The sequence below is a fragment of the Ursus americanus genome, chromosome 17 (genome assembly GCF_024610735.1).
Source record: "Ursus americanus isolate L20-20 chromosome 17, mUrsAme1.1.p, whole genome shotgun sequence".
In the NCBI taxonomy this organism is placed as follows: domain Eukaryota; kingdom Metazoa; phylum Chordata; class Mammalia; order Carnivora; family Ursidae; genus Ursus; species Ursus americanus.
In genome coordinates this window covers 4148582-4175544 of record NC_142143.1, presented here as the reverse complement: position 1 = coordinate 4175544, position 26963 = coordinate 4148582, and the positions used below count along the sequence as shown (strand labels likewise).

Sequence of the window (26963 nt, the reverse complement as noted above, 5' to 3'; positions counted from 1 at the left end):
GTGAGCACTCAGTGAGGAGTGCTCACCGAGCGATGGCAATGATGCTGGGGAGGCATGGTGTTGAGGGATATCCTGACACAACTGGGTAGTGTCTGGAGGTGAGCGGGTGGCAGGGCTGGCCAGAGAAGGACCAGAGCCTAGAGGGGCCAGAGCCCAGGCCCAGGAGCAGTGGAATGAGAGGTTGGCAGGAAAGCATCAGGGATTTTGAGGGACAGCTGTGCAGAGCTGGCCACCCACCGGTTTCAGGAGGGCAAGGCATGGTCCCGGGGGGCACGAGGACACCTTAGCATTTATGTTTACATCACTGTTTGGTGACTTCACTCCATTTGGCTTCCGTTCACAGCTATGTTTGAAGTCCAGGTTCCATACCTACAGCCACCACTGTGACAGCTTGGTGGCAAGTTACTTAAGGCATACGGTTTAAAGACAGTGGTGAATGGGGATAGAGCAGGAACGGGAGTAGGAAGACCCCTGGCTGCCTTCCGTGTGCTGGGCGCCCACAGGAACCCCGTGATTCGGTGGTCCGAGCCCCATTTCACAGATTGGGCCCCAGAGCTGAGGTGTAGACAGCCTCAGGAATTTGTCCTGGGATGGGGAGCTGCGGGGGGGGGGGGCTGGGGGCTCAAACCCAGGTCTGCCTGACGCTGACCCCGTCCTCCCCTCTGCCCTGCTGCTCTCTGGAGGAGCATTTGAGATGCAGGGGCTGGCCTTCTCCCTCAGGTCCCTCTGACTTGCAGCTGGAGTGCTCAGCTTGCCCCAGGCCCGTGCCGTGGCCTTGACCGGAAGCCCCTGAGCTTCGGCCAGTCAGCCCAGCTCCAGCGGGCCACCCGCCGGCCACAGGTGCTGGCTCTACTCACGCCGCTGGTCGCCGTGCTCCAGCGGCGGGGCCGGCAGGGCTGTGTGAGCAGGGAAGCCTCTCGGGACAGCAGTCCGCTGTTTGTTGGCAGAGCCTCGAGCATGTCTTCCCTTTGCTCCAGCTCTTCTCCTTCGGCGGCTCCGGCCTAAGCAAAGACTCAGGACGTTCGGAATGACGGCGCATGAATAGAGATGTCCAACCCAGGGCTGTGCGTCCCTTGAGAGTAAAATATAGGAAGTGACCGGGGGCCAAGAGGGGGAGTGGGTTGGGCAAGATGCCTCTTCTACTCGACAGTGTGAGGCCACGCAGCCTGTTTGGTGGCATCAACAGGAAGGTATGGGGTTGAGGGGAAAGGAGGCGGGGAAGGAAGGAGGCTCAGCACGTGTCAGGGATGCTGGTTACAGCGAGGACAGGGATGCCCGGGTCTGTTCCCCACCGTTCTGCCTCGTCACCGTCCAGCTCGGCCGTGGTCCATGGGGGGCGCTGTCCATCGCACGTCTGATGGGGCCGTGCAGAAACTTCCCTGTGGCTCCCAGGGGGCTGCGTGCTGATCCCACCCGGCCCCGGCCCCCAGATGGCCCTGCTTTGCACGAGTTCCAGCTCTGTGGCTGCTTGGAGCATTCCAGGGACATTCCACATTTCTGGACTGAGCAAAGGACTCAACGTGTTATTGTCCTGCTGAGAACAAGGTTCAAAGTGCTCAGGTTCCCCGGCGAGAATCATTTCCAAATGTTTCCACGGCTCAGGGCACAAAGTGCTCACCCCGCTGAGCTGGCCGTGGGAGTCTGAGCTTCCCCCGTGCTTGCCTTTCTCGGGGGTGAAGGGAGGCTTTGGGGCTGTTGCTCATCCCCCGGGGGCTTCCGCACACAAACCTGGGGCCGTGGCTCCCCATTTCTCATGGGCCACGCACGACAAGCAAATCCCCTTTGCTCCTTTAACACGTAATCAAGCACCGTTTACTGAGAGCTCCCTTGGAACTTTAGAAGCTATACCCATCTGCCCAGCAACTCTGCAAAGGTATTTCGAGCCCCATTTTACCGTCGAGGAAGCTGCAGCTCAGAGAGGTGAAGCAGCCTGCCCAGGGTCACGGAGCAAGAAAGAGCTGGAGCCGGGCTTGGGGCTCTGAGCCCAGAGGTCAGGCTCTGCTCAGCTCTGTTGCTGCTACCTGCCAGCCTTGTGCCGAGGAGCGTAAGGACAAGAGACAGGCCCCGCTCGCAAGATACTTGTAGGTGGGAGGGGAGGACAGTCGGAATACTGGGAAGCAGGGGGAGCTGCGCTCCATGTGCAGACTGTGGTGTGGGAGCAGGGGGCCCCAAGGCCAGGCTGGTGGGCCGGCAGGCTGCAGGGGTGGGGGGGCCCAGGCGGGGGGCGGGCCGGCACTGGAGACCAAAGAGGCTGTGAGAACCCGGAGGGGTGAGACCGCGGGCAGGAGGGCTGGGCGGGCCCAGCTGGGGCTGGGTGGATGGGGAGCTGGGCTTGGCGTGGGGGAGATTGGCCTCCTGTCTGGGTCACGCTCATCCCGGGGTGAACCGCAGGCCGTATTTTATCTCCGACGGATGAGGTCCTCTGTTTCGTGAATGCTTTTCCTTAAATTCAGGGTAAGAGCGAAGGAATGAGCGAGTGGGTGCATGAATGGGAAAGTTCGATGTTTCCCCATAACTCTGTGGCTTCCCCTCGGCACGATGCTCTTGCTTTGGTGTCTGAGCCCCGGCCCCACGGTGAATCTCCCATGCTCACCAAATGGCATTGTCCTGGAATGAGGAGCGGGGGACAGCTGAGGTGGGGATGGGCTGAGGGGCCAGGTGGCAGCAGACTGAGTGACGGTCTGTCACTCTTCCCCAAACCACTGTGGACTCCCTCTGTCGCCCAGAGAAGTCCCGTGAGGGTGGGAACGGGCCGGGGTACATCTCTCATTGTGGAGAGCAGCTCCGAGAGCCCCGGGAGCCCCGGGGAAGGGGTGGCGCTGACTTTGGTTCCGGGTGACACCTCTCTTCCTCCTGGCCACGTGGAAAGGCCGGCCATGCGCTGCTGTCCCAGGGTCTTTCCAGAAGCGATGACTCTTGGTGGGGAGTGGTAGTTTCGTCTCCTGCCCACGGGGTGTTCAGGGCAGTGTGTCCCACACCTGGTCTGACTGCAGGGGGGCTTGTGCTAGCTGACGGCAGGTTGTGAGGGCTGGCATTTTGGGGTGTCTTGGCCTCGTGCTAAGCCCGAGAGTGAGCCTCCCTTCTGGGGCTGCCTTGAGGGCCCCGCTTTGGAAGAACAGGAAGCCCAAACAAAACACCCATGGCCAATGGTGCCAAGAAATTCTGCCGAGCCCAGCGGGATTTACCCCTCTGGGTGCTGGAAAGCCATCAGGAAGAAAACGTGGTGTTTCTTAGAGCCCAATCTTTTTTTTTTTTAAATAATAATTTTTTTATTATATTATGCTAATCACCATACAATACATCCCTACTTAAAGCCTAATCTTGGGGCACCTGGGTAGCGCAGTCGTTAAAGCGTCTGCCTTTGGCTCGGGGCGTGATCCCGACGTTCTGGGATCGAGTCCCACATCGGGCTCCTCCGCTGGGAGCCTGCTTCTTCCTCTCTCACTCCCCCTGCTTGTGTTCCCTCTCTCGCTGGCTGGCTGTCTCTCTGTCACATAAATAAATAAAATCTTTACAAAATAAAAATAAAAATAAAAATAAAAATAAAGCCCAATCTTGCCACGTCCTGCCACAACGTGGCCTTCTACCCAGGCTGCAGATGCCATCAGGGCTAACGCCCCGGCCACGCGAGTCCCCTCTGCGGAGGGCACCTCCGTCCCCAGCTGCTCCTCCCTTGGGGCACATTGAGGCCCCCCTTCCCTCTGAGGGCTGGGGCTCCTCCGGGCAGCAGTCTGGGGTGAGGCTGAGAGCCAGGCTGGGGGCTGGAAGACCACTGTCCGGCTGTGAGGGCGTGCGCGGTCGGCTGCTCGACCCACATGAGCCCTTCTGCTGTCCTTTTTGTGGGCGAGGACGCAGTCAGGCGCAGATCAAGGGCAGGAACTGTGGGCCGCTGTATGATGAGGGCTGACACCTCGCTAACAAGGAGCTTATAGAAATTAAAGGAGAGAACGTGGCTGTGGCTCCCAGAAGCTGGTCTAGAAATGTTGGCTCTTTCCTTCTCATCCGAGGGGCTTGTGGCGGGTGAGGCCTCCATTTCCATTCTGTCCCCAGAGTCTTGCTTCTACCGCACCTCCTTCCTGGTGTGTGGTCCCCACTGGCCAGGTGGATCTCCCTTCAGGGGTGGGGAGCCTTCCCGGGTTGTCCCAGCATCTGGTATCAGCCCTGCTGGAACCTCCAGGCCACCCCCATTTCTGACTCTTGAAGAGTCAGGTTGGTGGTGCCTGGACCCCCTCGCTGCTGGGCTGGCCGGCAGCTGGCTCAGGCCTCTGTTGGCAGTTTCTGCCATAGTTGCCCTCCCGACCCATCTGGGCAGGGTTCCCGTCTCAGTTTCTGGTGCGTGGCTGGAGCAGGGAATCAGCCCGGGTGAGCGTGGATCCCAGGTGCTGAGCTGCAGCCCCATCAGAATTGGATTCGGAAGGTAATCGTTCAGGTGTCAGGCCTTTCTAGAAAGGAGCGAGTTGTGTTCCAGTCCAGGACCCAGTGGGTTTTCAGTTCACGTTTGTAGAGTGACTCACGGATGTGTGCAGGCCTGTTCAGACCAGCCTGACCTGTAGCAGGGGCCTGAGGAAGTGGGAGGTGGGCTACATGTCAGAGGGGCCCTCCCATGGACCAGAGGAGAGTTGCCCCCCGACCAGGCACCCTGCTCTCTCCCCGCACAGTGGCCGCAGACACCCTCATGGAGGCTTGCTGTGCGGACGGACATCGCATGGCCACCCAGCACAGGGACTGCTCGCTGCCTTACGCCTCGGAATCCAAGGAATGCAGGTACGTGTACCAACACCACCGTTCTAGCAGAATCGTGTTCCCTTAGCAGAACGCAGGGCAGAAAGGGACACGTGAGCCAGGACTCCTGGCAGAGTCCGGTGTGTAGGCCCGTGTCCACCCGGGCTGCGGGAGGCATGGCAGATGGCTCCTGCCTCCTTCCTCTGGGCTCCCAGGTCCCCATAAGGGACTGGGCTCACCCTTCCTGGGCTGCCCTGCGATGCCCGGGGCATCTCTCCCCTTCCCGGCCTGCAGAGCAGGGAGATCCGGGTTTGCCGCTCTCTCTGGAACCACTGGGCGCTGTGGCCAAATCAGGCTCCTCCTAACAAAAAGGGGTCTGTTGTGGGGTCGGATGCGATCGCGTGACTGGCGAGTCAGCGTGTGGACTGCCTTCAGACCCCGAAAACACAGACGAGCCAGTCCGGAGCAGAGAGCTCCTCCAGACGCCTGTGCCCCCTCATGCAGTAGTCGACACCCGGATCCGCTGTCCCTCCTCCCTTCGACTGACCCAGGCTGCCTCCAAGCTTTGGGGATATGAGCTGAGAGTAAAGGATGAAGGTCTGTAATGTTGACTGTCACCATAAAAGTAATAGTAAAAATAGCAGCAAGCCGGGGGGAGCACCCCTCTGTGCCGTGCGTTGTGGCACATGACCTCATTTAACCCTGTTCTTAGTCCCGGTTTACGGATGAGGAACCTGAGCTTTCCCCCCGTACACACGGCTGGTGGGTGACGGCGGTAGGATTTGAACCCACATTAGCTTGCGTAGGGAGCACACGTCAGGGAGGCGACATTCCCTCGTTTGGCAGCCGCTAGTCTCCCCTGCCTCCCGTCCCGGTCTTAGCCGCGCGGCACTCAGGGCTGCGGGCAGCTGGGCGGAGAGCTGCCACGGAAAGAATGTGTGGAGAAGGCTTGTCCGCCTCATTCTGGACTTTCGCATTTATGTTGGCAGCGAGCACCGCGTGCTGTCTGCCAGCGCGGCTGGACGATGTAAATCTCGATTTAGGAAATTCTTGAAAAGTCAAGAGCATTATAGACCAAACAAAGGAAGAGAAACCAGGACGCTCGGTCGTTGGAACTGAGTGGGAGGCCCCGCAGTCGGGATCTGCGGGGCATCGGAGGAGTGAGAGCCGAGAGCTGGGCTCCCGAGTGTGGCTCGGGGCTAGAAGTGTCAGAGGGGCCGGAGCCAAGCTGGGGGATTGGCACACAGCATTCTGTTTACAGACGTTGCCCACGAAATCAGCCTGGCCGGGGAAGCTGGATGGACCAGGGCTAGATTTCTGGCTGTGTGACCTGAGCCAGCTCAGAGCCTCAGTTTCCCCAAGTGGAAAAGAAGGATTGTGATGCCATCCCTTCAGGGTTGGGACAATGACAGAGGGGAGGGAAGAAGCCAGCAACACAAAGCAGACCATGTGAATGTCGTGGTCTGCCCGGGCAGCCGTCACCAGCACCACAGACCAGGGCCTGAACAGCAGGCATTTATGGTCTCCCGGCTCCGGAGGCCAGAAGTCTGGCATCGTGGTATGGGCAGGGCTCATTCCTCCCGAGGCCTGTCTCCTGGGCTTGCAGAGGGCCGTCCTCTCCCTGTGTCCTCATGTGGTCATCTCTCTGTGTCTGTGTCCTGACCTCCTTTTCTTACAAGGACCCCAGTTGTACTGGATTAATGACCATTTAACTTCCCATTTAACTCTTTCAAGACCCCCTCTCCAAATACAGTCATATTTGAGGTACGAGGGGTGAGGATGTCCACGCAGGATTTGGGGGGGGGCACAGTTCCACTCATAACAGGGAGCCACTATGATCAATACTTCTTGAAGTCAAAGACTTTCAAAGTGGGACATCAGCCAGCAGAACCTTTCAATGCAGATGGAGGGACTCGGGTCAGAGAGACCTAGAGGCCTCTGGGCCCTACTTGTGAACTTGGATTTCAGTCATTACTAAACTTGTACATGACTTCTACCCACCAAAGTCTTTAATACGTCCCGAGGTTATCTGTAGTCCCCAGTGGGCCCCCGATCACGTAGAAAATACCTTCTGAGCTGTGAGAAGGCATTTGTTTATGACTTACATTCTGGTCAAGGGTAAGTCTCGAATACGCCTCAAGAGATCCTGAAATGTCAGGAATATCATCTGAACGGCTGGGCGGGAATTTCTTCTCTCTGTGGGAAATGTGGCTGCAAGTCCAGACTTCCCCTGACCCCCCACGTATTCCTGGCGGAGCTCACTACATCGCAGGGGCCTGCGGAAATTCTGGCTGGGTGGTGCTCGTTTCCGCATTGCAGTGTCCTCAAAACATGTTATTGAACTCCCAGGACAATACTTAGGGGACACTGATGGGCAGTGACCAGACTTCTGTTTCACGGGGGTCCCAGAAGGCTAGTTGGCTCGTCCTGGGGAACTCACGGGCCGAGCTGCATGTGTGTCCGGGGCCGCTTGGTGAATAGTCAGCCATCGAGCTGACGGGCTCTAACCATGTCACCGTCTGCCACCCCTCAGGACCCCTCCTGCGTATTTTCCCCTTTGCTCAGTTGACATTGGGGTTTGAACCCCACATCGTCTGCAGAGATCAGAGGCCGAGCCTGGGCTGTTGGCTCAAAGAGATGTGTCACTCAAGGTGGGATGGACTAACACGGCCGGCGGGCCTCCTGGACAGAGTTGGGTGCAGTCAGCTCTCCTGGGTGGGGAGGGAGCGACCGCAGAGGACCACGGGAGGAGCTGAGTCCTCTCTGCACACGTGGGCTCTAGCCGAGTGCACTCAGCTTCCGCCAGAGCCTCTAACATGAGACACATTTGGGGGCAGTCAGGGGGCGGCAGCTCTGATGCTTCCCTGGGGCGCATATCACCTTGCACCCCAGCCCGGACCAAGGGGAATGTTCCTTAGTATCTAAATTTAAATTTGCCTAAAACCTTGGGCTGAATCAAGCCCACGCGCCTCTCAGAGGAATTTGAATACACACTGATGTTTTTCAGCACACCTGTTACCCCCTGACGTCTTCATCTCTGAATCTCACAAACGTCCCTGAGGGCCTGTGAGGTGCCAGGCACCATTCTCGATGAGATGGGGACAAATCAGTGAACAAAACAGACAGAATCTCTCCTGTAGGGTACAGATGATAAAACAACAAGTTAATTCTATGGTTGTGAGAAGGTGCTCGGTGTCGTAGGAAAGGAACAAGAGCACAAGAGGCGAGGTCCGTCCGTGTCATGGCAGGTGCAGGACCTCCTAACTTCCTTGGCCGAATCGTGCGCCACTGTACGGATGGACCGCATTCTGCTCAGCTGTTCCTCGGTGGACACTTGGTTGCTTCCATCTTTCGGCTGCTGTGAATGACTCTGCCGTGAACGTGCATGGGCAACTATCTCCTTGAGTCCCTTTGTTCAGTTCTTTGGGGTGTATACCCACGGGTGGGATCGCTGGACCACGTGGTAGTCGTCTGTCTGATTTTTCAAGGAGCTACCCTACCGCTCAGCACGGCTGCTGCAGCATTTGCCACTCCCGCCAGCGGCGCCTAAAGCGTCCAGGCCTCCTCCTCACTAAGACTGTTCTCTACGCAGCCAGCATCCTCAAGTGCATGGACAGATGGATGCCTATCTGGTTGCTGTTCTTGACAACCTAGTGGAATTCGTATTATTTGTACATTTACCAAAAAGTGCAAGTGACAGGTGTAGTATCACAAGCATAGACAAATCCTTCCGGAAGGTTCTGGAAGCACATGGGAAGCCAGGTGTGGAGCTCCAGCCCTGCAGGGTGGAGGTGGGGGGAAGGACAGGCTGGGGGGCTGCTGTTCTACGGGCAGAGGAGACCTGGCTGGTGGGCAGTGCGAGGAGGCCGGGTAGGCCCCATTCTGTCTGGACCGGCGCAGGTCGGGCAGCCACTGCTGCTGTTGCTGGCGTTGGCTGAAGCCAGGGTTATTTTGGGTCTGGTAGAAGCCGTACCTGTGACTCACACACACGTCCTGCTCGCTTGCCCGCCTCGGGGCCAGCCCGTCCTGCCCTGAGCTGTGTCTGAGGAAGCGACTCTGGCCGCTGATGGTCCTTCTGCCGACACAAGCCTTGATGCACGGGTGTCCCCGGGTTTCCTTCTTCCTGGAGCCCCCAGCAGGGCCAGATGTGGACGCCCCAGCCCGGAGTCACTGTGGCCAGCGTCCCTTGCCCTGTGGCCTTGGCCAAGCTCCCCCACCTCTCTGGAGTGATTTCCTCTGAGTCTGGACGAGAGACGAGCGGGGAAGGATGAGGGTGTCTGGTCCAGAGTGGCGATCAGCTGGCCTGGTTTTTTAACGAGTCGGGAACATTTTGTAGGACGATGCTCAGCGCTCAGAGAGGTGACTCCGGGCTCTGGCGGGACACCGGGGCCTCCTGTCTCCACCCCCACACAGCGCTCTGCGTTCGGTCTTTCTAATTGTATACTTCTGGAGCACCTGCTGTCTGCCCGCTCTTGTGCGTGTGCGCATGTGCGAGTGAGTGTGTGGGTGTGCAAGCGAGTGTGTGGGTGTGCAAGCACATGTGAGTGTGAGTGTACAAGTGAGTGTGTGGGTGTGCAAGCGAGTGGGTGGGTGTGCAAGCACATGTGACTGTGCGTGTGCGTGCAAGTGAGTGTATAAGTGAGTGTGTGGGCAGGGTGGGTGTGTGGGCGTGAGTGTGCGTGCAAGCACACGTGACTGCATGTGTGCGTGTGTGTGACTGCAAGTGAGTGTGAGTGCGAGTGTGTGGGTGTGCAAGTGTGCGTGTGAGCACATGCGACTGAGTGGGTATGGGCAAGTGTGCGAGTGGGTGTGTGTGCGTGTAAGCACATGTGACTGCATGTGTGCATGAGTGTGACTGTGAGTGACTGTACAAGTGAGTGTGTGCGAGTGAGCGTGTGCGTGAGAATGAGTGTGTGTGCAAGCAAGTGTGGGTGGGTGAGTGTGTGCGTGCGAGCGCATGTGTGTGCACGTGCGAGCGTGTGTGTGTTTGCGAGTGAGAGCAGGTTGGGAAGGGGAGGCACCCAGGAGGGCAGAGCTCCCATCCCTGAGGGGCTGCAGTTGGCAGGCCCCGTGGACCCCCTGGCGGGACCCCACCCTCCCAGGGCCCTGTCCTCAGCCTGGCCGCCCCTCTGCCCACAGGATGGTCCGGGAGCAGTGCTGCCACAGCCAGCTGGAGGAGCTGCACTGTGCCACAGGCATCAACCTGGCCAACGAGCAGGACAGCTGCGCCACGCCACACAGTGACAACACCAGCCTCGAGGCCACGTTTGTGAAGGTGAGGACCCGTCCTCCTGCCTGCCAGCCGCGGGAGGCCTGGGCGCTCTCCTGCCTGCAGCACCTGCCCAGACCTGTCCTTTTGAGCAGCAGGGAGGGAGGGGGAGGCCTCTCGGGTCCCCCACACCCTGCAGTTTAGTGAGTAAACCCTGGATGACAGGGGGGAGACCCAGCCTTGCCCTGCAGACGTCCGGTCCCCAGGCTTCCAGCCGGAATGCAGAGATCAGAGCAGAGATGGCCTGGGCTCCGGGGCCTTCAGAGCCCTCCTCACAGTTCAAGGCAGGCCCTCCCACCCCAAGCCCAGGAGCAGGAGGCCCTGAAGCTTTCCCGTCCTCCAGGGCGAGGTGGAGCCTGGAGCTCAGAGGGGGCCCCCAAGAGGGCCTCCAAGAACACGTGACCTCTAAAACTGCGCTAGAAGAGAAAAGGGAGGTTCAGAGAGGCCCCCACTCCAAAGTGGCCTGGCCAGGGTACTTTTGGGACCAGCAGAGAGGAGGGGTCTGCGAGGCAGCGCTGGGTCCATCGGGCCCAGGGGGAGGTGAGCACTGAGTGAGTGTCGCCGTCCATCCTGGGTTTGCAGCGGCTCCTTTGCGGCCCTCGGGGCCTCTGTCCCAGTGGAAGGTCTGCATCTTCCCATGGGGGTGGAGGAGTTCCTGACCACTTTCCAGGGCCTGCAAACTGCAAATTAACTAGGTTGTCCCTCCCTCACCGCCCACTGCGAGAGAAAAACAAGCCCGACCAGAAGGAGCTCTGGACAGTTAACCTGGTCAGCCAGCTTCCTGCCGGAGCTGCGTTCCCAGGAAGAAAGATTTCCCAATCCCAGTGAGGAAGGCTGGGAAGCGATTTCAAGGAGCATGAATTGGAATGGAGTCTGAATTCTGGGAGGGGGTGTGGGTTCCTTTCTGAGGGTTCTCTCTTTGCTCAGATTAGCGTGGAGGGAGGTTCCATGTGGAGGAGATGGGGGGGTCCCAGAACTTCTCCGCTCACCCTCAGCCTTTGTGGGCCCTCCTGGGAGGAAGCTTCTGGTGTGAGGGAGCTGGGTGGGGCGAGGGGAGGGAGGTCTGGTCAAGGGGGGCCCTGGAGCCAGGAGCCTGGGCGTCCAGCGACCGCCTCCCCGGGCAAGGCTGGGGCTCGGCAGACGCCGTCTGCCCAGCAGACAGCTCTGCCCTTGTCCCCAGACTAGAGAGGAAGGGAGGTGTGGAAAAGGCACGGAATATTCTAACGGGAGTAGAAACAGGCCGCTTTGGCAGATGGGTGATTTGTGTTTCCGGGAAGGATTACTCATGCCCTGGAAGGCCCCCCTCTTTCTGGCACGGGGGCTGCAGAACCTGCAGGATGGAAGACCCATCAACCCCCACAGACACTCAGGCAAAGCCACACCTCCTGGCTCCTGCCTGGACCTTTTGGAAAGTCCTGTGCCTTTCTTAGGATAGTAAGGTTTGAAGTGGGGCTCTTCGTGTATGGGGCTGAATGCCGTCCCCAGGATTCAGGTGTCACTTTCAGGAGCACCAGGGTCTGGGTGACAGGCAGTGACTCTGTCCCTCGCTTGACGACTTGTCTTGAGGTTCTCGTGCTTTTCAAAGGCGCGATGCGCTTCCTGCTGCCCAAACCACCTGCAGCTGGGGGTGGGGGGGGGGAGAGACAAGTGCATGTTCATTTTTCCGGGCATGGTAGAGAAATCTTAGACCACACACAAGGAGGGGGCCCTCGGGGAGCTCTCGTGTGAGGCTCAGTGGGTCCCTGTCATAGCTAATTCCTCCTGGAGGAATATGAGGGGAGCGGGGCAGGGATGTTGAGAGGGTCAGTCCGGTGTGGTGGGGTCCGTGTTGGGTGCAAGCCCCTTTAGGGTTCCTTTCAAAACCGGGACCTGTGAGATTCGGGGCTGAGCTGCCTACTGCCAGTGTTCAGAAGAGAGAGCTAAGTGCCGCCGTGTCATCGCTGTGCAGGCTGAGTGCATACGGGGATCAGAGAGGCCTGGGGGCTCTGCTGTGCTGGGTGGCTTCTCCATCCCGAGTCTCCGCCTATGTTTGCAGAGGTGCTGCCACTGCTGCCTGCTGGGGAGGGCGGCCCAGGCCCAGGGCCAGAGCTGCGAGTACACTCTCATGGTCGGCTACCAGTGCGGGCTGGTGTACCGGGCGTGCTGCGTCAAGGGCCAGGAGACGGCAGACTTTGCCCCCGGCGACATCGGGGACATCCAAGAAGCAGGTAATCCCCCCTTTCCCTTTGGGGCAGTGCATTAGTCAGTGTTATCCAAAGAAACAAAACCAATAGGTTGTGTGTGTGTGTACGTATATATAGAGAGATTTATTTTAAGAAATTGACTCTCTCAATTGTGGGGGCCTTTAAGTCTGAAGTCTGCAGGCTGGGCCAGCAGACCAGAGACCTAAGGGAGAGCTGATGTTGCAGCTTGAGTTCAAAGGCCATCTGCTAGCAGAATTCCTTCTTGCATGGAGGAGGTCGAGCTTTCTCTGGAGGCCTTCACCTGATTAGACGAGGCCCACCCACATTATGGAGGCCAATCGGCTTTACTCAAAGCGTGTTGATTTAAATGTTAATCTCATCTAAAATATGATCACAGCAAATACAGACCGGTGTTTGACCATATCTCTGGGTACTGTGACCCAAGCAAGTTAACACATAAAATTAATAATCACAGGGAGCATGGACACGCCCGTTTGCTGTTGCCTTAACTCAGCATAGACGGATTCTAGGTGTCAGAGCAGTTTCATGTCCATTACCTCATCTGAGAGAGCCACTGCCCAGGAGTGGGACCGAAGCCTTGGGATCCGGGATCTGACAAATCCGGGTTCATGTCTCTGTCCTAACATGTATTTTAAGTAAACTGACGTATCCAGACCTCATTTCCCTCATCTGTGAAATGGGAGTAATTATAGTCCTGCTTCCTAAGGTTTCTGGGAGGATTATATGGGAGAATGAATATAGAGTATTTGGGGTGACTCCATAAATGTTTCCCATCACGATTCTTCCCTGTCCCTCCAACAGCCCTGGGCAGCATGGTGGCTGGCCTCGCTCTCATTTCATGGACGAGGGCCTGATGCTCAAGGTCACTTGGCCAACACACAGGGGAAGGTCACATGGCCAACACACAGGGGAGGGAGAACGCTGGCCTTCCACTCCTTGGCCAGTGCCCTTTCTCTCTCCACCTGGTGCCAATGATATGTTGACAAGAGGCGGGCTGTGGTACCACTCATTCCTAGCTGGCTATGCTCTTTTAACTAATAGATATTTGTTCAGCAAAGGGGCAATTGACCCCAAGGACAGCTTCAAGGGAGCTTTGGTGGGTAAAGGGCAGGAAAGCCTTAGGAAGGAGGAGCTCGCAGATCCGTGCTCCCTAAGTCGGGCTGCCCATCACCCTGGCTTCATGACCCCAGTGGCTTTGTGGTCCTGGGACAAGCAAACCAGTTTCCTTCTGTTTTTAATTTTTCATGGATGCCATGGGGCTGATTTCAGATATCTCAGTCATGAAGAAGGTCTGGAACCACATTCTGGCTCCTTCCTTGACTTTTGAAACCAGAGATGACATTTTCACTTTAAACAAACCCAAACTATTTGTCCTGGTGGAGAATTTCTCCTGTGTCTCTGGGGAGGATTTTTGTTGATTTATGTCTTGTTTCCATAACGATCTCTGAGCTTTACTGCTGTTCCAGATGTCTTATTTCTCTTCTGTCTTTTATCTGCTTCAATTCTTGCCCCAGACTTTTCCCAGAGTCTCTGTGGGGACTCCCTGCCCTTCCTCCTCGCAGACACAGACGCGCCTGCCTTCCTCCCATGGGTGTTTATCGTGGGCTTACTGTGTGCTGTGCGGGGCCACACAGAGGGTCCACAGACCACTGCTGGCCTCTAAAATAAGTACATCAGTTGAGAGTAAGCTTTTAGAAACTTTTATAAGCATTTGATAGCGTGACTTATGTCTGTTTCATCTAAATGGGGGCTTATATGTCTGTTCTCATAACTTAATTTTTCTGGGAATTTGTTTATTTTACATGTTATCAAGGTATTGGCCTACGATGGGGGAAAGAGCCCTGTCCTTTACTGCACGGAGTTTGGGAGGAACTGTTCTGGGACATATATTGGTTATCCCCATTCTATAGATGGGCAGATGGAGGCTGGGGAAGCCCAGGTTGGGGATTTGCTTTCTGGTAGAAATGGCGGTGTCTCTGTGCCAGGCTCGCTGGCTCCCACAGGACATCGTGCAAACTTGTTGGCCTTCTCACCTGGGCAAGAGGTAGTTTCTCATGGGTCCTCCTGGCGGGCACCCCGGCCTGTGCCTCGGCCTCAACTGAATGCCCCAAGTGAGCCAAGAGTTCAAGTTGAATAACCCTAGCAAAGGCGCTCCCGGCCCCGTAACGTAGAAGAGATGATTCACACTCTACAGGTCTTTTGCTTAGTTCCTGGCCAAGCGAAAGGTCTATTTAGGGACCCTGACCACATTTTAACAGCCCCAAAAAAAGACTGCCTCATGCCCAGTGTATGTAAGTTATGTTGTATCAAATTTTATAGCGAATTACTAATATGTTTCTTTTCGATGATGTTTATTTTTCCCCGTGTTGTGTGACATGCACTGTGGGCGTTTTAGAAGCTACAGAAAGCAGAGGGAAGAGGAAACTGACGCAGAAATATTGTTTCCATTAGGTCACATTTCCTTTCCTTGTTTTCTCTGCGTCTCTTTTGACTTCTCTCCCGTGGGCACGAGTGTGCGGTGGGTGCACTGAGATTCACACTTTCCTGCCCATCGCGGTCATACCAGTCGACTCGTGCTGAATTGCGATCGCTGCGTCTTCTCTTGTGGAAGGGGCCTCGACTTCCCAGGGCGTGGTTTTCCGGGATTTTTAGGGATCCTTCCCGCCCTTGGCTATCTTACGCAAGCTGAAGGGACGAATCCGTTTCTTCTCTTACCCCGGAACTAGCAGCGGAAAGCCACCCGGTGAGATTAAATTAGGGGAGGCTACTGGTCCCGCTGTCTCCCGTTGCGCTGTTGAAGTTTCTGCTGAGAGTAGGGGCTTGTCTCTGCCGATTGCTCCGCCCACAGAGCAGACGCTCTGACACCTTGTCCAAATGAACCCAGTGAGGTTCATTCACTCATGGCCTGCACTAAATCGAGCTTTGCTGGTAGACTGCATACATGTACTCATTTTCTGGGGCTGCCATAACAATGCCCCACGGACTGGAGTTGGGGGGAGCTTAAACAACGGGAATGTTCTGTCTCCCAGTCTGGAGGCCAGATGCCCCCAATAAGGCATTGGCAGGGCTGCATCCCTCCGAGGCTGCGGGCAGAATCTGCCCTGGGCCGCTCTCCTGGCTTCTAGTGGCCTCGAATGCTCTTTGGCCGTTCCTCCCTGTGTCTTCACATCATTTTGCCTCTGTGCGTGTCTGTCTCTGCATCCACTCTCCTCTCTCCGTAAGGACACAGACGTACCGGCTGGGGGCTCGTCCTCACCCACCTAACTCCATCATCTGCAAAGACCCTTCTCCAGGGGAAGGTTACATTCGCAGGTCCTGGGGTTAGGGCTCCAACATCTTCTGGGCGGGGGACACCATTCAACCCATAACAACACGCTTTTACCGGGTGCATTGTTTAAGGTTCGGGGGCCATGGCCCAGTCCAGAGCAGGGCCGTGACGGCATTTGCTGAAATAGGCAAGTAACGTGTGAATGCCTATCGTCCCGCAGCAATCCCTGAGCTCCCCAAACGGGCGCGACTGCCTGGGATTTATAAGGAGAGAAAGAATTCAGGGTTTCTGCGGAGACATGATGGGACCTTGTGTTTGGATAAATGTCCCTTTTGCCTCTCTTTCCTCTCAGCCAAGATTTCGGAGATCGAGGAGGAACAGGAGGACCCGTACCTGAATGACCGCTGCAGAGGTGAGGCCCTGCTACCTCCCGAGGGAGAGGCAGCGCTGATCCCACTGGGAGTTCAACCTCGGGCTTTGCTCAGCTTCACCTGGGAAGAGACCTTAGGCTGCGAGTCAGCTCAAGTCCCTCTACCCTCCCCGCACTCCTGGTCTCCCACTTTCCCTTCAAGCGGGGGCCTGGTGGACTGATAGGGAGGGCGCCATGTGGGAAGTGGGTGTCAGAAGCCCCCCCCCCCAGCACCCACCTAAACATAGGCTCTGGAAAGCGTGAACACCTGGGGAGGGGGGAGTGTTACTTGACTTTGTGGCCTGGAGCCCCAGCAGGTGCCGTGGACAGTATCCATTTGTCTCGCAAGGGAGACGTTTGCAAATGTAAAGTGACTGGGGCCTGGCACATTTGTTTTTCATATGATAAAACTTTATTTCTCTTTCATGGAACATTCCCACATGTCTAGACTGGCAAGTCTGCTCCAAAGCCTCATTCGGAGGCTTGCCCTCTAGTTGGAGCATTAATTGGGAGCCAGTATAATCACAAAGTGATGCGGTCAGTGCAGAGTGACAGTTGGCACAGGGGCAGGGGCGGGGGGTGGGGATGGTGGGGGAGGACAGAGAGCCCAGAAGGCTCCTGGCGGAGGTGTGTAGGAAGGTCTCCCTGGGGGAGGACGTAGCTGGTTTGCGACGGGTGAGGGTAGGTTAGCCAGGAAAGTACCGCTGGACGGAGATTGGGGCCGCAGGAGTGGAAACATGCGGGCCAAGAGCCACAGCAGCTGGTGGGCCATGGCATGGGGGAGGGGTGCGGGGGGGGTGGATAGAGGAAAGGGCCTACAGGCCCAGGGCAGTGGTCAGAACTCTGGTAGCATCTTTAGCTGGTAGAGGTCTGTCCCGGTGGGATTTGCTCTTTGAGCATACTCAGCTGCCTGCAGGAAGCGTGGTTGGAGAGGGGGTACCAGGACACTCAGGGAGCCAGGTGAGCTGTGGGGGCCCGTGGGGCCTCTGCGGGGCCTGGCCTCCCTCACGGGACGGCCCCCTCCGTGTCTGTGCTGGGCGCCAGCATCCCTGGCTTCTCCGCCCGGCCCCTCCCAGTGCCACTTCAACCTGCGGGGGTGGCCCAGCCTGCTGCTGTTTTGTCGGACCAGGGCTGGGACCTGAGGCAGCAGCCCCAAGGTTGTCCAGGGCTGGGGCGGGGGAGGTCTCCTGTGGGAAGGGAGGGGTGCTAGGCAGGAGAGGGTGGGCTCCAAAGTGGGGAGCCCACCTTTGTATATTGTGCACCCCGAGGGAGTTTGCTCTGGCCCATTCCAAACGGAACTGGAAACCCAAAAGGTGTGTGGTGTGGGTTCGGCTCCCGGCTCCCATCTGCTCTGATTCACCCCGGTTCCAGGCGGCGGGCCCTGCAAGCAACAGTGCCGAGACACGGGGGAGGAGGTCGTCTGCTCTTGCTTCGTGGGCTACCAGCTGCTGCCCGACGGTGTCTCCTGTGAAGGTAACGGTCGCCGTGCTCCCACCGCCGCGGGACGGTGCTCCACCGCACTGGGAGCCCCTGCCTCTACTTGGCATCTGGGCAGGGCCCACTGTGTGCACCTCGGGGCCCCGCTCGTCAGTGAAGAACAGCAGTCCTGGAGTCCACAGTGCACGGCGCCCAGCCACGGCTCTCCTCTGGGAACATACAAATACTGCAGTGGGAAGGACGGCTGGCTCTGGGGTCTGAAGAGGCTCTGAATGCGGGGTCTGCTGAGTGGCTGGGCCATCCCTCGGCCTCTCTTGGCCCCTCCTGTCCAGGGTGGGGGAGATGGAGGAAGGTGATCACCTCTCGTAGGGGCGTTAAGGATCACGTGACTCGGGGTCAGAGCCTGGCACTTGCTTCGTGGGGGCTCCAAGAATGCAATAGATCTGAAACTGAGCAGGGGCAAGAGACTATTGCTTTTGATTTGGTGGTGGGTGCCCAGGACCCCAGTAGGCGGGTGCGTGGGGGACTAGACTGATGCTGGGAACCAGTGCACCACGCCTTCTGGTACGTTCCTTTTGATAAAGCGTGGGGGTCCGTGGTTCTGGCTGGTTACTCCTGCTCTCCCTCCCTCTCTCCTAGATATCAATGAATGTGTCATGGGCAACCACAACTGCCGGCTCGGAGAGTCCTGTGTCAATACAGTGGGCTCTTTCCGCTGCCAGAGAGACAGCAGCTGTGGGACTGGCTATGAGCTCACGGAGGACAATGACTGCAAAGGTATAACATGCTCCAAGTCTATGCACCTCAGCTCGCCAGGACTAGATAGTAGTAAAGGCAGCACCGGGCTCCCGGGGGTCTGGGCTCCCTGGCGCCATGCGCCCCACCCCCTGGGACTGCCCAGGGACACTGGCCAGTTATGTTGGTAAAGATTTACCTTCTTTGCCATAATGTTGGGTTAATGCCAATGGTGAGTTTGCATTTCTGGGAAGGCTCAGAGCAGGATTATTTCAGAATAAGATCAGAGGTGAATTTCAGGTGCTCACATGAGCTTTCTCCCCTCCCCCCAAAAAAATCTTTTTTGCACAACAGCTGCCTCCCATCCGACTCCAGGCTTCCTTGAAGTTCAAAGCATATTCTCTTCCGCTGCATAAAAACATGACATTTCTGGCTGCTGGCCTTCCCCCGCCAAGCCATAGATGTTATTTGGCGGATAAGGCTTTGATGAGGATATCTTAGAACACAGGGCTTCCAGCCCTTCAGAATGACAAAACCACTTGTGCGAAAAGTTTGGTTGAGTTACGAGGGTAACTCAAAAGCCAGGCGCACCCTCCTGACGTCTGAGGGCCTTTGGGCAAGCTCACTTCACTCCACCCTCCTGGGGCGGTTTGGACCCTGAGAACCCAGGGGCCCAGCCAGCTGAGCATACACTTTGGAACACTTGACAGCCATGAACTTGAGGCGAAGGGCAGCCAACGTGTCTGATCATGACAACCACCATTGTTCCTACTTGGAAGATGGTGACGATTGCAGAATGAATAACTTTATAGGGACAGTGTTTATTGCCCCTAAGATCATCGCTTATTATCTAAACTAAACATGCACTTAGCCTAAAGTGAAAAAAAAAAAAAATCCCACATACTGCCAGGAAAATGCCTGGGTTATTTATTATATAACAGGAAGTTTGCCTCATCAGAGCCTTGGGGGAAACAAAAAAAGAGTTTTCAATCCTTAGCGATGTGAGCACATTTGGCCAGCGAAGTTTCTTTTTTATGGGGCTCCTCTAGTGGAATGTTTCGGGCTGTAGTCGGAGTAAGGAGCGTTAGGGAAAAAAACTTTCTTGTGATTTTTAAATGTTGTACGACGGCTTCTGGCAGGACTCTTGCTAACCATTTCCTTTTTTTATGACGTGCCAGATATTGACGAGTGTCAGAGTGGTATTCATAACTGCCTCCCCGATTTTATCTGTCAGAATACTCTGGGATCGTTCCGCTGCAGACCCCAGCTACAGTGCAAGAACGGCTTTATACAAGATGCTTTAGGCAACTGTATCGGTAAGACGCCGTCGCCGGGCCGGCGGGGTCCCCCGGGCCGGGCGCCCGCCCCCGCGCTGGGCCACGTCTCTAGAATGTGGGCGGCTGCCGAGCAGAGGTTGGCGAGGCTATCTCATAAAGGGCCGGGGAGCAAACACGGAGGCCTCGTGGGCCGTCCTAGGTCTGCTCTGGCTTCTCGGCTTTGCCGTCGATGCTGGAAAGCAGCCACAGATACGTGAGCGAGTGGGCAGTGTTGTGTCCCCAGAAGACTTTATTTACCAGGACAGGTACAGGCTGGGGTTGGCCCCAGGGCTCGAGTGTAGCAACCCGCAGTTTAGACGAAACCCCTGGTTTAAACCCCTGATTTGGCTTCAATTTTGGAGTCAGAGACCCCTGGTTTAGACCTTAATGACTTCGGGTAATTGACTTCCTTCCTCTGACCCTTAATTTCTTCCTCTATAAAACGGGAATAATCGCATTGTCTGCCTTCGAGGCTTGAGGCAAGGATTGAACAAGAGGCCCGGGAAGTGCCTGGTGTATTAAAAATGTGTTGTAAAAGATACTGTGTGTTACTAGTCGGTCTCATCGAGGTGGAGAGGAGCACAGGAGATGCCAAGGGCCTGGGGCAGGGGAGCGGGGAGCTAGTGTTTACTGGGCAGGGAGTTTCAGTCGGGGAAAATTAAAAAGCTGTGTGGCTGGATGGTGGTGATGGTTGCACGACAGCATGAATGTAGTTGATGCCACCTGTCTGTACGCTTAAAAATAGGGAAAATGGCACATTTTCTGTCACATATATCTCACCGCAAAAAACCACAAAACCGCTCTGTTGCTATCAGTTTATATTAATTATAAACTAGTAAACGCAGGAGGCCTGGCGAGACGCTCAGGTCGGGGAAGCAGTGTGCGGGAGGGGCAGGGAGCCAAGCAGACCAGTTACCTGCTCTGCACACGGGAGGCGACTCCCCTTTCTCCTGGACTCACCCCTGCTAACCTCCTGGCTCGGTCACTGTGTGCTGTTGGCATTGGTGTCCAGATCCGCCGGCCTGGCCTTGGCCTCTGCTCAGCAGAGCCTTGTGGGTCGTGCCTTTGAGGACAGGAAAACTCTCCCGATGAGAGCCGCAGACGCCACCAGTTAGAACCCACCCTCCCTGGGCTGCCCCGTTACCCTCCTTGAAAGGTTGGCACCGCCGAGAGCGAGGGATGGCAGGTTTCTGTCTGAGGTCTGGCTCACCCATTCTCAGAGAAATCTGTATTGATCTTTGATTTGAAATGGTAGTTTGGACTGAAAGCTTGCCTTGGTTTTTTTTGTTTTTGTTTTTGTTTTTTTTATCACCCCGGGACATTTAAAGACAAATAGAACAGTGACCTCCACTTTGGACAGGGGCCTCCTTGGAGCCCAGCCACAGCCTTCTTCTTAAAGCTCCCCTGTCCTCCCGTGCAGGGAGTGTGGGGAGGCGCCCGAGCTGGTGGGGGGGTGGGGGAAGGGACTTGGCTTGGCTGGGCTTGGCCCCTCACCAGCTTCCTGCCAGCCGGGATGTCGTCACCCAGCACAGGGGACTAGTGAGTCGGAGGCTGACGGCCCTCGCAGGGCCAGCAGGGAGGAGGGTCTGCCCAGATTTGTAGTGCGCTTGGAGGGGGCTCTGCCGAGGAGGCTGGCATCTGTTCGGGATGGAAACCCTGACTCATGGCAAAACGAGCCCTGATTCTCACAAAGAAGGAACATTGGCAAGTCTCAGTGTGGCCCCCACCTCCCCCCCATGGGGTGCAGACTGTGCAGGGACAAGGTGTGAGAGGAGCAGGAGGGGACACCCCTAGACGCAGGGAGAGCCCGGGTGAGTGGAGCAAAGCCCCGAAGGAGCCCCACCCACCAGTACCTGGTTATTCGGAGGGTTTGCAAACCAGTCGTGAGGTGCCCCTCATCTCAGCCCGGGGGCGGCCTCCGTTTTCATGTGCCCACAGTCTTTGCAACCAGACTCAGGATTCTTTCTTTACGAAAAATTTTTTTTAATTTCAAAAGTTAAATAAATATATATATGTATATATTTACAAAAATGAGGGCAATCCCAAAGTGCGGAAAGGAAACGGTTCTCTCTCGCTCAGCAGTGTCTGTGTGCCCTTCCGAGCTCCTGCTCTCTGGAGACGCTTTGTTTCTGATGCAAATGGACCAGACTGAGCTCCACGTCCTCCCCCGACCCCTTCACAATGTTATTTCGACGTGGTTTTGTGTCAGTACCTTTACGTCATCTTTTAAAAAATGGCCGTGTCATCCCAAATACTTCTCTACAAGGAGAAAGTGTGTCAGGATCGAATGCTGGTTTCAAGGTCCTCTGGGAGAGGGCGCTTCCCCTCCCGTGTGCATCCTGGTCTTTGGCTTGCACCCCTCTGCCGACAGCACCCTCGCTCCCTCCAGAGCAGGGTGAGGTGGTGGGAAGCTCTGACCTCATGGGCAGTTGAATCCATCTTCCTGGGATTCCTGGAACCTTTCCTGGTGCCCCAGCAAGCCTGCCTATTCCCCTCTGGCCCCCGGCAGACAGCCCAGCAGCTGCAGAGCTCTGCCCAGGGGGCCCGCACGAGGATGGCCAGGCTCTGAGAAAGAAAGCAGAGGCCTCTTTCCTTATCATAAGACATAGAATGTTCTAGAACCTTGAGGTTTGGTTGCCAAGGGCCTTGAGACGATCCCAGCTTTTTGTTGGTTTTCCCTGTTTCTTCTGATTCCCCGAAAGGGCCCACCGTCTTCCTTTCCGCTGTAGTGAGGACAACAGAGAAGGCCAGAGCAGGGCTTCCCAGATGCTGCCCCGCTCCATCTTGGGAGCTCACAGGTCCTGGGGCAGAGTTTGGGCACTGTAGATCTGATTGGGGAGCACAAGGCTGAGAGGGAAAGCAGCCATATTGTTGCTAAACGCAGCATTTATTCCTGACGCAGAAATTTTTTTCTGTAAAGGGCTAAAGAGTAAGTACCAGCTCAGTGAGCTCTAGGGTCTCTGTTGCAGCTCATGAAAACAGCTATAGACAGTAGGTCAAAGAATGGACATGGCTGTGTTCCGATAAAGCTTTATCGACAAAAACAGGCAGTGGGCCGGATTTGGCTGGATTCGGCTGGCTGGCTGTAGTTTGCCCACCCCTGACTTGAGGGCTGGGAGGCAGGACTCCCTGCCTGGTTCTAGGCCCAGCCTCGTGCTTGGGGAGTTCCCTTGTTTATAAAATGCAGACATCAATCCTGGCCCTGCCTAACTTGCAGGCTAGCTGTGGCGGGCAAGGGCAGTATGGACTGAAATGCTTTGGTCAACTGTTAAATGCTGCACCGGTGCGAGAAGACTGACTCAAGGGGGAGGGTGCAGCTGGTCACTGACTGTCCGAGGAGGGTGGGGTGGCCCGGAGGGGAGAAGTACAGCCAGTCCCTCTTTTTTTACTTCAGCTCAGGGGGTCTTCCACCATCACTCTCTTCTCTTTGTCCCCTAGATGCTTTGTAAGTGTCTGAACAAGGGGATTCTTAAAAACCTCGGTCCCTTTAGAAGTATCCCCCAGTAAGAAGTTCAGCCTAGGCGTTTTTGTTGTTGTTGTTTGAGAGAGAGAGAGAGAGAACTCAAGTGGGGGGCAGGGCAGGGGAGAGGGAGAGAGAAAATCTTAAGCAGACTCCATGCTCAGTGCAGAGCCCGACACAGGGCTCGAACTCACAACCCTGAGATCATGACCTGAGCAGAAAGCAAGAGTCAGACACTTCACCGACTGAGCCCATCAGACGCCCCAGCCTCTGTGATTTCGCACAGAATTGGAGCTGGAGGGGTGAACGGTTATCCTTGTGCATTTCCTGGTTCGCACTCGCTAGGCTCGCGGGATTCAGACGGGACATGGCCACGTGACTGTGGGCAGACCTGAGAGCCAGGCAGGCAGCCTCAGATTCCGTGCAGGGAAGCCGGACGGGTTGAAGGTTCAAGGGCAGGGAGATGGCCCAGTCAGGTGGCGTTCGAGGTGGCATGTGCTGGCAAGATCTGGGAGCCAGTCGGGAGGCTGCTGTGTGGTCCGGGGTGAGGGACATTGCAGTACCTCCATGTGGGGTTTCGCAGTGGGGGGGTGGAGTGGGGGTTTCTGGAGACCCAATTGTTGGGTTTTTGGAGGCCCTCTGTTTAATCATGTTGTCTCTGTCTTTCCTGCTGCAGATATCAATGAGTGTTTAAGTATCAGTGCCCCATGCCCCGTTGGGCAAACATGCATCAACACGGAGGGCTCCTACACATGCCAGAAGAACGTGCCCAATTGTGGCCGTGGCTACCATCTCAACGAGGAGGGAACCCGCTGTGTTGGTTGGTATTAAAAAAGAAAACCAGTCTGAAACCAACTTTTCTGTCTGCTCCCTGCATACCCCTCCCTTCTCTGGAAGGGGAGAGGAGATCCCCAAAGTGAAGCTGTTTCTACCTGTCCATCCGTCCCATTGCTCATCTCTAAGCATAGACCTTTATCATGGATTGCTTGGACTATTGCAGTAGGATGCTAGCCTACCAGTGTCCCCAGCTTTGTCCCTTTGAGTCTGTCTGGGGTGTCCTGCGCTGAAAGCTCCCTTGTGCCTCCCTGCTCACAATCCCCACTGGTGAGAGACAGAGGACAGGCAGTGACCCTGCTTACACCTCCTCTTGAGGTGGCCCCAACTTTGTAAACCTTATAATTCAGATGCAGCAGGTCTTGCTGCTCCCTAAACATTAAGCCCTGCCCTTTCCTTTCTGTGTGGTTTTCTGCTCTTACATCGTTCCCTCTGCCCGCTGCTGCTACATTCCTTCGGATCCAGGTCCCTGCTAGAGGGAAGGCGCACTTCCTAGCGGCTCCCCAGGTCACTGGGCACTTCCTGCCTTCCCTAGGGCTGTGGCTGGCCACCTGGCCGCCGGAGCAGGAGGCCCCCGAGGGCAGGGGCTGCATCTGGTTCAGCTGTCTCCCCAGCACGGGGCTCAGCACACAGCAGGCGCTCTGTGACCTCGTGTTGGAGAATAAATAATGCTGCTTTGTCCGCGAACATTCTAGCTTGCTGCTTTCTTATCTTCCTTTCTGATCATCTCAGGGGGTAAAAAACCCACACTGAACATTTTTTAATGCGTCTTTCTCTTTTACAAGATGTGGACGAGTGTGCGGCACCCTCTGAGCCCTGTGGGCCGGGGCACCTGTGTGTGAACTCCCCTGGAAGTTTCCGTTGTGAGTGCAAGGCTGGATACTACTTCGACGGCATCAGCAGGACGTGTGTGGGTACGTGGGCGTCCCCGCAGGCCTCAGTGGCCCCCTGGGGTGACCTTCGTCTATGCCTCAGCTGAGAAAGCCCGGTGCAGCAGCCCCAGAGAGCAGACCCTGAGTCGGGAGACCCCCACCCTGGTTCCAGCCCTGCCGCTGCGCTCCTGGGTGTGAGCCAGGCCCCCTGCCTGTGCAGCGGGCGTTCTGCTTGCCCCAAGGCCTACAAGCCTCCAGGAGACTACAGCCTGCTCTACAAATGTCCAGAAGCATGAGTGATTTCCCAGAGTCCGTGCTCACCCGCAGGGCCACGGGGCTGCATGCACAGCCCACGGCAGAAAAAGCAACGGTGGCATGGCCGCCTCCCCGCCGGGAGCCGGGACAGACCCCCGCTGGCCGCCACCTGCCACCCCCAAACCAGGCTGCTTGGGGGAGACTGGCAGCTGCCCCACCCGTCCCCAGAGCCCCGTGTCAGACCCAGCGGACCCTCCTTCAGGGCTCCGGAGTGGAGAACTTGTGGGTGGACACGTCCCCAGGAGGGCTGGCCATCAGGGAAGGGGCATGAGACTTGCCCAGCAGACAGGCAGCCTGGGTGTGGCCCTGGCTCCCCCGCGGACTTGCCGTGGGTTTGGGGACAAGTCACTTTGGTTCTCTCACCTGAGAGATGGGGCTGCAGGCGGTGGGGGACGGAGGTTGCAAGCAGAGGCGGCGTGGGGTGCTGTCGGGGGGCGGACGCTGCCCTGAGCCACCCCGTCCGCTCTGTTGCAGACATCAACGAGTGTCGGCGCTACCCCGGGCGTCTGTGTGGCCACAAGTGCGAGAACACGCCCGGCTCTTACTTCTGCAGCTGCACCGTGGGCTTCCGGCTCTCTGCCGACGGCCGGTCGTGTGAAGGTGAGGCCGTGCGGGCAGGGCGGGGCGCTCCGGGAACCCCTGCTCCTGGGGAAAGCCACCACTCCCCCTGCAGACCTGCGGGGACAGACTCGAGTTTGTTCCCCAAGCACGTATTAGGTGACATGGGTCGGCTTGTCAGAGATGACTCCTCTCCGGGTTCCTCCCGGGCCCTGGGGTGCCTGGGGGCGTCTGCTCAGGGCCCCGCCTGTGGGGACTGATAACCTGAAGAAGGTGTGTGGGACAGGGCTAAGAGTGTGGAATTTGGAGGCCTCCCACCCACCCTGTGTTCACGTGACCGTGGGGAGAGGCTGATGTCATCTGCCTCCAGGTCCTAACAGGAGAAATGCAGTGGACAGGTCAGATTCTCAAGTACGTTTGTAAAGACAGGTCTTATTCAGACTGTTGCAGTAGTGGAGAGAGACGTCAGTGCGAATCCCTCTCAGCTCTGCAGAAACAAAAGGCGAGAGGCTTTTGAAATGCTGGGAATGCTAAGGAGAAGTACCACAGGATGTTAGGTGGGGGTCAGCCTGGTTAGGCTGCTGCCCCTGCTACCTGGCTCCTCCCTCCCACAGAGACTGGGAGATGGGGGCCTCCCCTTCCCGATCGCGTCTCAAAGGCGTGGTTCCTGCACCCTGGGGAAAGACTCTTGGGTTGCAGAAGATACGTCTGGAAGGGACAGAGAAAGGTTTATCTTTGCAAGTTTTCTAAAGTAAATACTTCTAAGAAGAAGGAGGCCAGGGCGTGTCATCAGGTGTTGGCTGGAATACTGAGTATCTTCTTTGGGCTGCGCTGAGCTTTCTCAGGCAGGCATTTTAAGGGTCCAAGGTCATCATCCTAGGCACCTGTCTTGGGCCAGTAGAAGCCATGCTGAAGTTTGGTCAGGTCTCTCCGTCCGCCAGGTGGGGGCGGGATGGAGTTGTTCGTGCTGAGTCTTCCGATTATCACATAGCACCAGGCTCCCCTGGGGCTGGACGAGAAGGTGTGATGTGCATTCAGCACAGGGCCTGGCACACAGTAGGTGCTTAACAGGTATCACATCTTCTATGGGGATTAGGTTCTGAGGTCAGCAAAGGAAAGAGCTTTGACAGCCCTCAGTGATGCCCGCCCGTTGCCCAGCACAGCCTCTGGACCCTCAGCAGTATAATCACAAAAGTCACATATACCCAGATGCACCCAGTTTGCACAGTTCTCAAACTGGAGCGTGGAGAGTGTGATGGGATCCTGGGCCCTAGGGTCCCCCTAAGAGTTCAGGATCTGCCCCCAAGAACCAGACCTAACGCACGTGTATTGGCAAGGAAGCCATTCACGCATGGGGTGGGGGGCCTCCCTGGAGCTTGGGTTCAAATCCTAGCTCTGCCGTTTTATGGCCTTGAAGAAGTAGCTCAGCCTTTCTGGGCCCCAGTGTCCTCATCTGCAAGAGCGGGGGGTAGCAAGCCCCCTTATCAGGAGTCATGAGGATGAAGCGAGGGAAGAGCTCGCCCCAGTGTCCTGCATGAGACAGAGTGCCGTCTGTGGAGACCAC

At 56.7% G+C, this 26963-nt stretch overlaps 1 protein-coding gene across 2 annotated transcripts in view; it reads left to right on the top strand.

The window, feature by feature from the left end:
- Window positions 1-26963, top strand: part of FBLN1 (fibulin 1) — an 81317-nt gene that overhangs the window by 13087 nt on the left and 41267 nt on the right. For both annotated transcript variants that reach the window (XM_045779488.2, XM_045779489.2), the window contains exons 2-11: window positions 4659-4764; window positions 9862-9997; window positions 12027-12198; window positions 15816-15875; window positions 17244-17345; window positions 17949-18086; window positions 19223-19360; window positions 23497-23640; window positions 24440-24568; window positions 25316-25441. In XM_045779488.2, the coding sequence (XP_045635444.1) occupies window positions 4659-4764; window positions 9862-9997; window positions 12027-12198; window positions 15816-15875; window positions 17244-17345; window positions 17949-18086; window positions 19223-19360; window positions 23497-23640; window positions 24440-24568; window positions 25316-25441 (1251 nt within the window). The remainder of the gene's footprint in view (window positions 1-4658; window positions 4765-9861; window positions 9998-12026; window positions 12199-15815; window positions 15876-17243; window positions 17346-17948; window positions 18087-19222; window positions 19361-23496; window positions 23641-24439; window positions 24569-25315; window positions 25442-26963) is intronic.